This window comes from Leopardus geoffroyi, chromosome A1 (assembly GCF_018350155.1).
Source record: "Leopardus geoffroyi isolate Oge1 chromosome A1, O.geoffroyi_Oge1_pat1.0, whole genome shotgun sequence".
NCBI classification, from domain to species: domain Eukaryota; kingdom Metazoa; phylum Chordata; class Mammalia; order Carnivora; family Felidae; genus Leopardus; species Leopardus geoffroyi.
Genome location: NC_059326.1, coordinates 239223402 through 239237155, shown reverse-complemented (window position 1 = coordinate 239237155; position 13754 = coordinate 239223402). Strand labels below are relative to the sequence as shown.

The 13754-nt window shown below is 51.2% G+C and overlaps 1 protein-coding gene and 1 long non-coding RNA gene across 6 annotated transcripts in view; one reads left to right on the top strand and one right to left on the bottom strand.

Annotated features, from left to right (window-relative positions):
- Nucleotides 1-10547, top strand: part of CEP72 (centrosomal protein 72) — a 36864-nt gene extending 26317 nt beyond the window's left edge. For 4 of the 5 annotated variants that reach the window (XM_045443353.1, XM_045443344.1, XM_045443363.1 and 1 more), the window contains exons 10-12: nucleotides 5784-5910; nucleotides 8437-8548; nucleotides 9986-10547. In XM_045443353.1, the coding sequence (XP_045299309.1) occupies nucleotides 5784-5910; nucleotides 8437-8548; nucleotides 9986-10127 (381 nt within the window). In that variant the 3' untranslated portion in view covers nucleotides 10128-10547. The remainder of the gene's footprint in view (nucleotides 1-5783; nucleotides 5911-8436; nucleotides 8549-9985) is intronic. The other variant, XR_006702747.1, reaches the window with a different exon arrangement.
- On the bottom strand, nucleotides 10341-12579 carry LOC123579410. Its single transcript, XR_006702752.1, has 2 exons — nucleotides 10931-12579; nucleotides 10341-10396 (listed from the first exon to the last, which is right to left on the bottom strand). It is a non-coding gene; the product is annotated as an uncharacterized LOC123579410 (long non-coding RNA).
- Between the last annotated feature and the right edge of the window lie 1175 nt (nucleotides 12580-13754).

The window sequence follows — 13754 nt, the reverse complement described above, 5'->3', positions numbered from 1 at the left end:
GAAAATGGAAGAAGACTCAAATCACAAGTGAAAGAGGAGACATCACAGTGAATGCCTCAGAAATAAAAAGGGTCCTAAGGACTGTTACCAGTGCTTATATGTGAGCACACTGGAGAACCTGGAAGAAATGGGTAAATTCCGAGAAACATGCAGCCTGCCAAGACTATATCAAGAAGAAGTAAAGCCTGGGCGCCTGGGTGGCTCAGTCAGTTGAGTGTCTGACTTCAGCTTGGGTTGTGATCTCGCAGTTCATGAGTTTGAGCCCCACATTGGGCTCTGTGCTGACAGCTCAGAGCCTGGAGCCTGCCTCGAATTCTGTGTCACCTTCTCTCTCTGCCCCTCCCCCACTCGCACTCTGTCTCTCTCACTCTCAAAAATGAATAAAAATTAAAAAAAAAAAAAAGCCTGAACAGACCAATAACAAATAAGGAAATTGGGCAATAATATAAAGCCTCCCAATAACAACAACAACAAACAAAACCGAGACCTGATGGCTTCATGGCTTAACTTTATTGCACGTTCACAGAAGAATTAATACTCCTTCTTAAACTCTTCCAGAAAATAGAAGTAAATACTTTTGTACTCACTTATGAAGCCAGCATCACCCTAATACCACAAGCACCACAAGAAAATAAAACAATAGGCTAATACCACTGATGAACATAATTTAAAAGTCTGCAGTGAAATACTAGGAAGTCAAATTCAAGAAACAAATCAAAAAAAGCATACACCATAACCAAGTAGGATTTCCCCTGGAATGCAAGGTTGGTTTAACATATGCTGATTAAAACACCACATAAACAGATTGAAACCTCAAAACCACACAGTCATCTCAACAGATGGGAAAAAGCATTTGACCAAATTAACATCCATTCATTATAAAAAGTCTCAACAAAACAGATAACACCAGAAAGTTTCCTCAACACCATATAGGCCACTTATGATAAGGCCACAGCTAACATCATGATCAGTGGGAGAAAACCAAAAGCTTGCTTTCTAAGCTAAGACCCACTATCGGACACATACAGGACGTGAATATCCATGCACTGGAAGTAGTAGCAAGAGCATGCAGGAAAAGGAGACATCCAGATTGGAAAGGAAGAAGTAAGATTATCTGTTTGCAGAGGACAGGATTGTATGTATAAAAAATCCTGAGGACTCAGAACAACAAAAACCTATTAGAACTAATCAATGCAGTAAAGTTGCAAGACATAAAATCAGTATAACAAATCAGTCGTGTTTCTTTACACCAACAGTCATCTGAAAAGGAAATGAAATAATCTCATTTATGGCTGCATCAAAAAGGATAAAATACATAGGAATATATTTAACCAAGGAGGTTAAATATCTAAACACTGAAAACATTAAGACATGGATGAATGAATGGAGGGATATCCTATGTTCATGAATTGGAAGATTAATAGTGTTAAAAACCCCATGCTGCTGAAAGTTATGTACAGATTCAGTGCAATCTCTATAAAAATTCCAATGGCATTTTTCACAGAAATAAAAAATTATAAAATTTGTGATTATTTTTCTTAAAATTTGTATTCTTTTTTTCTAGTTGCACAAAAAGATCCTTAATAGCCAAACCCATATTAAGAAAAAAGCATCACACTCCATGATTTCACATTATATTATGAAGGAAGCTATAGTAATCAAAATAGTATGGTGTTGACATAAAAACAGACACACAGATCAATGGAACAGAATAGAGACCCCAGAAATAAATTCATACATAAATGGCCAACAAATTTTTGACAAGGACACCGCGAATATATATGATGGGGAAAGGACAGTCTCTTCAATAAATGGTGCTGGGAAGACTGGATAGCTTCATGCAAAAGAGTGCAGCCAGACCCTTAACACCATGCATAGAAGTCAATTCAAAATGGATTAAAGATTGAAATGTAAGACTTGAAACTGTAGAACTTCTAGAAAAAAACAGAGAAAAGGCCCCTTGATAGGGTCTTGGTGATGATTTTTTCGGTTTGACACCCAAAGTACAGGCAACAAAAGCAAAAATCCACAAGTGGGACTACATCAAACTCAAAAGCTCCTGCACAGTACCAGTGAGGAGGCAGCCTGTGGACTGGGAGAGAATGTTTGCAAACCATTTGTTTCATAATGAGCTAAATTCTAGAATATATAAATACCACAACTCCGTAGCAAAAAGAGAACCCAACTGAGAAATGGCTGGAGGGTCTGGATAGACATTTCTCCAAGGAAGACATTCAAATGGCCAACAGCTACATGAAAAGATGCCCAGCATCACTCATCATCAGGGAAAAGGAGATCAAAGCTACAAAGAGATGTCCCCTGTCAGAAGCAGTTAGAATCAAAAAAACAAAACGTGTTGGCAAGGATGTGGAGAAAAGGGAACCTCGTGCACTGTTGGAGGGAATACAAACTGGCACAGCGAGCATGGAAGACAGTATGGAGGCTCCCCCCAAATTAGAATTAAGTCTGTGATATGACCCAGCAATCCCACTTTCAGGTATGTGACCACCGGAAGTGAAAGTAGTGCCTCCGAGAGCGATCCGCACCCCCACGCTCACAGCAGCATTATCCACTGCGGCAAAGACACGGGAAACCGAACTGTCCGTCAGTGGACGAACAGATTAAAAAAAATGTGTACTTATGGCATGGACTATTACTCAGCCGTTAAAAGAAGGAAGTCTTGTCTTCAACAACATGGAGGGACCTGCAGGACAGTGTGCCCGGTGACCAGACAGAGCAAGAAATCAGCTGCATGGTCTCACTTATAAGTGGAGTCTAAGAGTTGAATACATAGAAACGGAGAGGGAGATGATCACCAGGGGCGGGCAGGTGGGGGCACAGGGAGATGGCGGTAAGGGGACATTTCCGTGGTTGTGCAGGATGACTAGGTCTGGGGCCACAGTTCCTATACTGCAGTGAGTCTGGAAGTTTGCTATGAAAATAGCTTTGATGTGCTCACCAAGAAATGTTAACTGTGAGGAGAAGCTGCAGGAATCTGCTTGACTGTGGTAATCATTTCACCATCTATGTGTGTATCATCAAGTGCACACCTCAAATATATACGATTTTTACTTTAAAATGTCTGTCATGTGGGGCGCTTGGGGGGCTCAGTCAGTTAAATGTCTGACTCCTGATTTTAGCTCAGGTCATGATCTCATAGTTTGTGAGATCGAGCCCCACATGGGCAATCAGCACAGAGCCTGCTTGGGATTCTCTCCCTCTCTCTCTGCCCGTTTTGTATGTTCTCAAATGCTCTCGTGCTGTCCTCTCAAAATAAACAAGTGTGTGTGTGTGTGTGTGTGTGTGTGTGTGTGTGTAAATGAGTAAGATGTCGACTGTGCACTCAGCCGGGTGAAGTTGTTTACCTTGCTAAGTATTATGGTTGAGTTTTACTAGATGGACTGCGTTCAGGGGGCTCTTCTTGTAAAGAGTCAGTACTAACAGATTCTGTCATGTGGTTGAGAGGGTGGGCTGGGACACAGCAGCCGGTCAGTCCTCGCAAGTTACATAGCCCTCTGTGTGTGTCCCTCACTGCTGCCTATGAGGTTACCCTAGAGGGCAGCACAGTCAGTAGCAAGGATTTATTGTTGACATCTCCTGTGGGTCAGGAGTCCCAGAGCAGCCGAGCTGCCTGTCTGACTCAGGGTCTTGCCATCACGTTGTCGATTGAGGGCTTGATGGAGGTGGGTAGCCCCTGCCGGACTTGCCTACAGCAGCCTTGGATCTGTGCACGAGGGCCTCTCTTCAGGCCGCCCGAGGCCCTCACGGCATGGCAGCTGCTCCTCAGGGCCAGGGAGTGGCCGGGTAGAAGGTCGTCCTTTGTTACCTGCTCTTGAGAGGGACGTGTCAGCACTTCTGCATAGTGTGTTGCTCGGGATCCAGTCAGTAGGTCCACCCACATGAGGGGAGGGCGCCCCGTGACGGCGGGAGCACCCCTGGGCCGTCTTGGCAGCTGCCCACCCAGCCTCGGCGTCAGCCGTGTCTTTCAGAAGATGGGACTGAGAATAGCCACAGGATTGCTGGGAGACAGGTCTCTGGAACACCTGATACCATCTTTATGAGAAGCTGCCATTTCAGAGATCCCACACGAAGCTTTATTTTTAGAGAAAAAGATAAAAAATGGTGAAATGATACTGGCGGCCTCTGGTCTTTAGATGGATGCAGTGTGGACATGTATGTGTGCACACAAGTGGTGACTGCGTCCAGAAAGGACTGGAGCCCTGTGACCCTGACCATAATCACTGCGTAGACGTTCTTTTTGTTGGACAGTGTTGACCCCATGGGACGCGGCATGGCCGGTTAACCATGGAAACAAAAGGCCACGGCTTTTGGGTTTGGTGCAGGTGAGTAGGTAGCCCGTCCCCTTACAGTGCTGAGTGTGGGACCAGTGGGATCCATGCAGACGGGCCCCTGGGGTCCATTCCACAGTGATGCAGTTTAGTGTGGAAGTCACACTCCTTCACCTCTGTGGACGGTCTGACTGACCCTGTCCTACAGGGTGACCTTGGCTGGGGGCAGTGAGAGGCCCTGCCCGGACAAGCAGTCCTGAACCATCAGGAAGCCCAAGTCGTTTCTGAGATTCACCCCATTGACCCCATCCCAGGGGAGGGGAGGCGTGGTCAGTGGAGCTCGGTCAGGAGACCTGTGGTGAGTCAGCCAGGAGATACTTCTCACAGAGGAAGTCATTTGTTCCTGAAGGGCCCATTGCTGACCCTGGTTTCCTCCCCGTTGTGAGGACGCTGGTTCCTCAGTCGAGTCTCCTCAGGTCCCAGTGCCCGGGGAGCCGGTCTTGGCGAAAGCCCTGCCCCCGAGCCGGTCCAGCCTGGCTCTAGGCAGCAGTGTCGCACATATCTGAGCGCCGTCTGTCCACTGTCCCTGCTTCAGCCTCCACTGAGACCGTCAGCGCTGGGGCCCGGCCCCTGCCCTCTCAGAACTCCACGTGTTCGGGAGACGAGTCGTCGGACATAACTGGCCGTGTAACAGTTTCTGGAGTGCCCTAGCGTATGTGCACACAGAGGGGCCAGTGCGCTGGCTGGGCTGTTGGGGTGGAGAACGAGCGTAGCAGTTTCCTGAAAGGGCCCCTGTCACTTTGAGACAGACGCTCACTCCTCTGGTGGGGGTGCGCGTGCTAGTTTCTCTGCAGGCAAGGTGGCTTTGATGGGTCATATGCCACTAGCTCTCACAGTGGCCTCGGTCCCCTCTCCTCCCTTTTAATGTCCCGTGGCATGCTGGGCATTGCCTCTGTCTCCGGGTGCGAGGGGAGCCCACTCCGTCTGCAGCTCCCGCAGGCTTGATTCCATCCACTTACAGACTGCAGGGAGGCGCCTGGTTGGGGGTAGTGCGGAGCCCTGGGGTCTGCCTGCGCTCTTGCCCAAGAAGTGAGCCCAGAGGGACCGCATGGGGCTGGCACACTGCCCAGCCCTTGTTCCTGCTCCTTGAGAAGAGAGAGGGAGCCAGGCTGTGGTAACCATGGAGCCTTCCTGGCGGAGGCAGGGCTCCGGCAGCCAGCACATCTCCTCTCCTGCTGAAGCACACCCTCCCCAGGGACTCCGGGGACACCACCTGCCCCCTCGTGAACTGTGCCACCCCTCTCACTGTCCCCTTTGAAGTACACTGTGCTGCTCAGCTGGGGGCAATTATGATTTTTCTTGTTCACGTTGTGGTTTATTGGCTATGAGATATAAAAGAAAACTAACGTCTGGTGATTTCCAAGGTTTAGTTTTCTATATACGTTTTACTGAATTTGACTCCTCTGTCTTAAGTGCGTTGTTCTGTGTCCTTAGGGTGACTTGAGACAGCATCTAGACAAATCTTTGGAGGAGAATAGTAGCCTAAAGGCTCTTTTGTTCAGCCTGAAAAAAGAAGTAAAAAATGCAGACACCGCAGCTACGTTAACCTTGCAGATTACTGGTGAGTTTGTGGTTTATTTGGTAACATTATTTGGTGAAGTGTAAGTGTTCAAACACTCATAGGTAGACTTCAGGTCCAGTGAATACTGTAACATGTCCTGAGGGCTGAGAGACGCTCCCACTTGGTCTGAGCAGACCCCTAAAAGCTCGGATGTGGTCTGTGTTGTTGGCAATGCCGTGGACCGGGGAGCCCCCTGCCCGCCTCCCCGAGCATGCACACGGTCACTCCTCTGTCTCCTTGGCTCTTCCCAGCAGCGTGGTGCTTTTCCTCTTTGTCACATTTCTTCCAGAGCCAGGTCCCCTTCATTTCCCTCTCTTCACTGTATTTCTATTTCGCCATTTTTACAAAAGGGCACTCGGTATTTCACGGTCAGATTCTGGGGTTTCAGTGACGGGCTGGTGGTAGTTTGTGTCTTCCGTGAATCTCGTCTGGGTGCGAACCGCGAAGTCGCTGGGAGGTTTTAACTTCACTGAGGACTGCCCCACCGAGGTCCCCAGGGGTCCAGAAACTGTTCTTCAAGGGCCACGGAGCACATGTCTCCGGGCTACGGCCCGTCACAGGCCCTCTCTGTGGGCGTGGTCCTGGGAGCGCAGCCACAGACAAGACCCTCGCTCTGGGCAGGCGTCTGTGACGCACCTGCTCAGGCCTCTTCTGCTGTGTATCGGGCTGTTCCATGGCGTGCCAAGAGTTCGTCATAGTCTCTTCTTTAGTTTTCAGGTAAAAACTTTCCACTTTTCACCTGTTTCCTGAGATGTCATTGTCCTGTTTCACTTGCTCAGCCTTCGCTTCTCACGAAGCTTTCCTTTGCTGCGAGCTCGTGCCCGAGGCCAGCCGCCTCTGACATTCCCATTTCTGACTAAGTTGTTCTTCCATTTCTTGTATCGTTTCTTTTTTTGTTTTAAGGTCATTTATTTATTTTGAGAGAGACAGTGCGAGTTGGGGAGGGAGACGGAGAGTCCCCAGCAGGCTCCACCCAGCCAGTGCACTGCCTGACGTGGGGCTCGAGCTCACAAACCGTGAGATCACGACCTGAGCTGAAACCCAGAGTCTGATGCTTGACCGACTGAGCCACCCAGGCACCCCTCTTACATCATTCCTTTCTGTCCTTAGCTCATTCTGAAGTATCCAGTCCTGGTTTTGATGTGCCCCGAGTGTGGCTTCTTGTTGTCCGGGGGCAACAGCTTTGTGTGGGGTTTGCCTTCAGTGCTCTGTGCTGTTCACTTGCACATGGAATTCGTCCTCTCAGTGTCCAGGAGTACAGCACGCAGCACGTCAAACTTCACCTGGGGGACTCCCAGGCCTTGTTCGCTGTCCCGCTTGCCTCTGGTGTCCTCTCCTGCGCGACTTGGGCCCCTCCCCAGCTGTTCCTCTGTGGTACGGCCCTGCTCTGGAAGGGACTGGGCAGGCCAGCCTTGAGGGCGCGGGGTTGCTCCAGTCCCTTCAGACCACACGGGGTCCTCTGGTCTGCCCTTGCTGGGGGAGGCCGAGCCTCTCGTGTCAGCCGCGGGTCCTCGGTTGCCCTGCAGGGATTTCTTGTGAAAATAGGGGACACTTAGCAGCTGCCCCCCTCCTGACTGCTGCTCCTCTCCCACAGATGAAGCCATGCATGGCTTGTGGCTCTCGTGTTTGGGTCTTGAGGCTGCCTCACCACCAGGTGCTGAAAGGTCGTCTTTGGGACTCCAGTTTTGTCATCTAGTTACTCTTGGTGCTAGACTACTATGGGGATCCTGGGGGATGCCGAAACTGCGCCTTCACGGTCCTCGTCCCACAGTCCCCTCCGCTCACCCTCCGGTGTAAGTGCAGGCGGACGTGGGTGCTGAGGAGTGTTGTCCCTCGTAGCGCTTTTGGGAGCCTCTGCCTTTGCTGCGGGAGCCTGCTATCCGTGTCCTCACCGAACCTCTTCCCGTACCTTCCCACTCTGGCTCTCCTGTTGTCTCTGGACTTGTGTAGTTCCACAGCCATGTGTCTGTGTGTGGATTTATTTGGATCCTGGTTTTGGGGTTTGGGAGCCGAGAAATGATAGATTTCTTCTCCTCACAAGTTGGAAGCCCAGAGACAGGAGTCATGTAGATGGAGTCCAAACACACAGTGTGTCACTGATGGGCCTGGGGGCGGAGGACACATCAGAGACATACGGCCACTGCGGGCCCCTTGTCGCTTGTCCCCAAAGCTTCAAGGCCTCCCCTGGGGCGGAGCTTGCTGCCTGGTGGAAGAGACACCCCTGAAGGCCCTTTCCTGCCAGCACATAGATCAGTGGAATGAGCTTCCAGCTGGCACCAGGCCCACCTCTGTCTCCACCCTCCACCCTCCATGCGGGGATGTGGTTCCGTGGGTGTCCGGAGGGCAGAGGCCCAAGGCTTCAATCCCAAGGTGATTTTTGAGTTGCTTACAGAAACCGACCTTTTCCAAGCTATATGTCTTTGGTGTCCCCATCCAGTTTAAACTCGAACTATTTTAGCTTTCAGGACATGAAGCACTCAAACACATTCAATTTCACTAAATGATGCTACTTTTTTTCTCTTTCAGGACTTGAAACAAGTGTGAAGAGGCTCTCTGGTGAGATCGTGGAGTTGAAGCAGCATCTGGAGCACTACAACAAGGTCTGGGAGCTGACCCAGATGCTGCAGGAGAGCCACAGGTGCCTGCCCGGGGCGGCAGGGGGGCGGGGGAGGCAGGGCCGGCCCCAGTGACAGCAGGGTACACGGAGGAGCCGCCTGTTGGGGTTCTGGGCTGCACGCGTCGCCGGTGGACTTAGAACTCCCCTGAGCTCCCGTTTCTTCAGGAAAAGCACATCCCTTCTTGCCGCGGCATCTGTGAGGGGTGGGTGAGAGCTGCTGAGAGACTCTGGGCTGTCCCGGTCCACCCGGCGTGGTTCCTGTCAGTTCTCCTAGAGCGCGGGGCCTCCCCCTTTACTCCCAGTTGTGTGCCGGGTGGTGAGAAGGGAGCAGGCAGTGTGGGGGCTGTCCAGGCGGAGCCTCAGTTTCTATCCAGAGAATCGTGTGCTGGGAAGCGGGTGCAGGGAGGCGGCGTGCCGCTCACTGGGTGGTGTGAGGTGTACTTTGTGGAGGTGCGGAGCTTGAGCCCAACTCACCCCTGCTCCCCCACCTTGGGCTGAGTGCAGCACGGCCCTAGGTGGAGCCAGGCTGTGACGCTGGGGGGTCAGCGGGCCCACCCCAAGCACGAGGTACAGAGGGGAAGGGGCTCCTGGGAGAGGAGCTGGGGCATAGATGGAGAAGCGGAAGGGAGCAAAAGGTAGCTGTCATGGGTGCAGGGGGGGGGGGGACAGGCGAGGCAGGATGGCTCCCAGAACCCGATGGGCCCCCATCTGCAGCACTGTGGGCTGCGTGTGGACGGGGCTGCCACGCAGCGGGTGGAAGGGGGGGGCAGTGGTGGTCCACGCTGACTTCATCCACTCTGGGCCTTAGCCTGGCCGGAGCAGACGGCTGGTGCCTGCACAGGAGGTCTGTCGTCGGGGGCATGCGTCTATGGGAAGATGGCCCCGCTCCCATCTACCCCTGGTCGCTGCCGACTGGGGGGCGAGGGCGCTTCGCAGATGGCCGAGTGGGCAGTACAGGGCCGCTTCTTCCCTGAAGTCCTTCCAAAGGCAACCGTGGTCAACACTGTAAAACCAGGACTCTTCAGTTACGCTATCACTATGTCAGAATTATTCAGGGAGCCCTTTTACATTGGACCGGGAGATAGAAATATGTCAGTCTTTGGATCTGTTCCAGAATGAGAACATTGTTCTGCTAGCTGGGAAGATGATGATGGTTTTCTCAGAAAACAGGTGCGGCTGGCGTAGCGAGGCACCCCTCCGTCGTTCGTTGCCTTCGCCCGTCCGTCCGGGTGCTGAGCCTGCACGTGGCCTGGTGGCCGAGGGCTCGGGTCACGCGTAGCCTCACGCGGTCTGGAGGCCAGGGGCGGATGGCGGGAGCGGAAGCCGGTGGGAGACGGGAAGGGGTTGGCTGCGGGGACCGGGGTGGACGGGGAGGGCCCCGGCCAGGTGAGGGAGGACGCTGCTGGAGAGGAGGCGGCAGGCGGTGCTCAGGCGTCGCTCCCCCGCGCCCTCCTCCAGCTCCCTGGTCGGCACCAACGAGCACCTCCTGCAGGAACTGAGCCAGGCGCGCGCGCAGCACAAGGCCGAGGTCGAGCAGCTGCACTGGAGCTACAAGGAGCTCAAGAAGACGCTGGGTCTGTTCCCGCGCGGCGGCTGCTAGGCCGCATCTGCGCCGCCTCCACGCACCTAGTAAACCGCGGAAGCTCTTTTCTACCTGGTACGATTGTGGGGCAGAGCTCTGCCTCCCGTTCATAATCGGCTGAAGTTTTGAAACGTGTTCAGGGCCTCCAGCTCGGTTTTCTAAAACACCCTGAAAAGATGGGATTGATCTGCCTGTAGGCGAGTCTGCGAACGAGGACATGTAGGGGTAGTGTTTGCAGGGAGGTGCTAACCAGGGTGGCTCCCTCTGACTCCACGCTGCTCCTGCTCCTGAGATTGCAAAAAAAAAAAAAAAAAAAAAAAAGGATTAATCCAAGCCCTTCACATGTTTTGAGACAAGACATATTGGTGTTTTTTGAGACCAGCATCATTAATTTTCCGTGAAATATCTTGAGATAAAATGCAGTATTTTTCTCCCTAATGTAAAGAGCGTGTGTGTGATCATTAAATAATTTTGTGTGACAAGATAAACTAACATTCTAAAAGTGACTTTTTATAAATTGTGACTGAGATTTTCTCACTGAATTCTTTCATGAAGCAAGCTAGGCGCAGGTGGGACAGATACGTTCCAAGATTTAATAAAAGTAACACAGTTTGGGGAAACATTAAAAATACCATTTTGTGACATCACTGCCTGACAGTGGAAGTATTTCCCCAGGCGCTCTCTTGCTTACAATTACAGCGCATTTCTGAAAATTAGAGCACGCACGGACAAAATACTAGATTTTTAGTTTGGAAACTTCTTATCTTATGTAAATACTTGGCTTCTAGGTAAAACAAAGTACTTTTTTAAACCAAGCCTACTTAATTTATGGAGAAGAGCAGGCAGGCCTACAGGTGCCTGCGTGTGTCGTCGGGCTCTGCCACTGGCGGTCGGGGGTCGGGCATTTCCCTCAGGAACCGGGGTGGCCTCCCCGGTTCCCTCCTGTCTGGTTGTGGCTGTGTCCTTTGGCATCAGTTTCTCTGCAACTTAGCAGGAAAGCATGTCACAGCAAATACGGTTTTTGTGGGGGAGTGCAATTTCTTTCATCATACCGTTTTTTTTAATTTTTTGAAAAGATTTTAGCATTCAACCATTTTAGGCTTGTTGGAAACGCTCCCCATGCTATTACTTTTTATGTTCCTCTTGTTTGGGTTTCGTTGAGCTTCTTAGACCTGTGAGTTTATAATTTTCATCAAATCTGGGAAAGTTTTGGCCACCATTTCTTCAACGTGGTTATTCGATCCAGCTTCTTTCCCACCCTCCCTCCCGGACCCCAGTTACACCCAGACCACTTGGTAGCATCCCCACGGGTCCCCAGACTTCGGGTCTTTTTCCCCATCTTTTGTTCTCGCCCTCTGTTGAGGTCATTTCTGCTGCCTTGTCACAGGCCTCGTCCATTCTGCAGTTGGGCCTGTGTAGATAATGGATTTTTAATTTCAGAAATTACATGTTTTTAGTTCTAAAATCCCATTTGGTTCTTATTAACTTTGTGTCCCATTATGTTCATGTTTCACTTAACTCCTGAACCATGTTCTTAACGCCTTTGCTGCAGATAATTTCAGATGATTTCTAGAATGGTTACACTGATGCTCCGTTAGAAGCGTGTTAGTTTCTGTCGGTCCATGTGTCCAGCACTTACTGTCAAAGATTTAATGTTTTCATTCTAGAGGGTGTGTGAGGCAGTGTTCTTATAGATAGACTCTATCAGGTTAAAGAAACTCCTTGTAGTGTTAATTTGCCAAGACATTTTTTATCGTGAATGGATGAATTTTATCACTTCTTCTGCAGCCATTGAAGATGACCATGTGGTTTTTTCTCCTTTATTCTGTTCATGTGGTTAAGTATAGTAATTTGCTAATGTAAAAACAACCGAAATTTTCTGGGTTAAGCACAGCCTAGTAATGGTGGGTTTTCCTTTGCAAACATACTGTTGGATTTGGTTACTATTTTGTTTAGGATTTTGTGTTCCGGGTACCCCACTTAATATCTGACATTTAATTATCGGAATTCTCTGGGTCTCCATTTCCTCATCTGTAGAAAGGGGTGATTAAGTGCCTGCCCCCGCTGTCGTGAAGAGGAAATGGTAGCTAGAGTCTGGTCCCAGGACCCCGCTGACGCGGCACCGCATGGTGTGGTTGTCGGCTGGGACGGCGACAGGAACCCGTCCTGTCCCCGCGGTGACGCCACCTACGGTCCTCCCTTACAGTACCGCTCTCCTCCGCGTTCGCACCGCCACGCCATGCCCGTGACAGAAGTTCGGCTGTGCACCCTTCTCTGCTTTCTAGGAGAATTCAGGACAGGTTGTAACTCTCTCTTCCCTGAGTGTGTGATGGAACTTGCTGAGGAAGCCAGTCGGGCCCGAAATGCTCTTTGTGGGAGACTTCTGGCCACGGGTTTAGTTCCCTTAGCCCCTTCTCACAGAGCACCGTCCACCCCTCCGTTCGCCAGCCCCCCGCAGTGGGTTTGGGGCCATGTGGCTCATTCTGAGTGGGACAGAGAAGAGCTGCCGGGCCACCAGGGTGGCCGCCGTCCCCTCCGGAGCCTTGCCGGCGGTGCCACTGACCAGCGGGCCTGTTTCTCTCCTGGGGGCAGAGAGCCCTCCTTGACCTCGGCTGGACTCCGTGTGCGTAAGAAAGGAGTGTCACTGTGTCAGCCACTAGGTTTGGGGGCCTTTCTACTTTGCCATTAGTTACTCGGCCTAAGCCCTGGGATGGCGCAGGCTGTCCCTTTCTTCCTGAGTTCTCATAAGGGCTGTATCTTGAATTCGCTCATATTGCCTAATTGTCCAAGTTTTTGGCCTAACAATCTTTTAATGGCATTTCCACGGCCTCAGCATCTGGAGCTGTGTCCCTAAGGCAGACCCGTCGGGGTGGTGGTTGCTTCAAGCAAGTCCTTGCTGTTCAGGGAAGGGAAGGGACGTGGGTGAGCGATGGCCACGGGTTGCTCCCGACCTCAGGCTCCACCTCCACTTTCAAGCCAAGGACGCGTTGGGGCGGCCCTGGCCGGTGACAGAGCAGGCAGAACACCAGGGCCAGCTGCGGGGCTCTGGCGGGGCCGGCAAGGCTTGGTCCGCACCTGCGTCCTCCCCATGGCACCGGGGCCACCCTGTCCCCCTGGCCATGGTTCATGCTGGTCCATGGCGCCGCTGTTCTCTCACTTCCTCTCCTGCACCACAGCTTCTGTTCCTTTCCATCTTTAGTGGAAGTTACTGACACATTCGGCTCTAAAACCTTTTACTCTATCGCTTGTCTCTCTTTTCTCTTGCCATATCGCCTGACATAATATACGCTTTTGTTTCTTCTTGTTTTGTATTCTGTTTCTTCTGTGATTGTCCCCTTCTATACTGTAGCCATTTTCACCTCCGCTGGGTTTGGAAGCTGTGCCTTCTTTCTGGCATATTATCACAGCGGGTGTTCATCTAATCAGGGCTTCTGCTCCCCCTGGTAGTGTGCAGGAGCCATGGGCATGTGCCTCCCTGGGCACCCTTCGGCTTCCATGTGATGGCTTTTAAGGGTTTTTGGTTTCTGGTTTTTGCTTTAGTGTTTTTGTTTTGTTTTGTTTTGTTTTGTTTTGTTTTGTTTTGTTTTGTTTTGTTTTTGAGAGAGAAAGAGAGAGAGCGAATCCCAACCAAGTAGGCTGCACCCC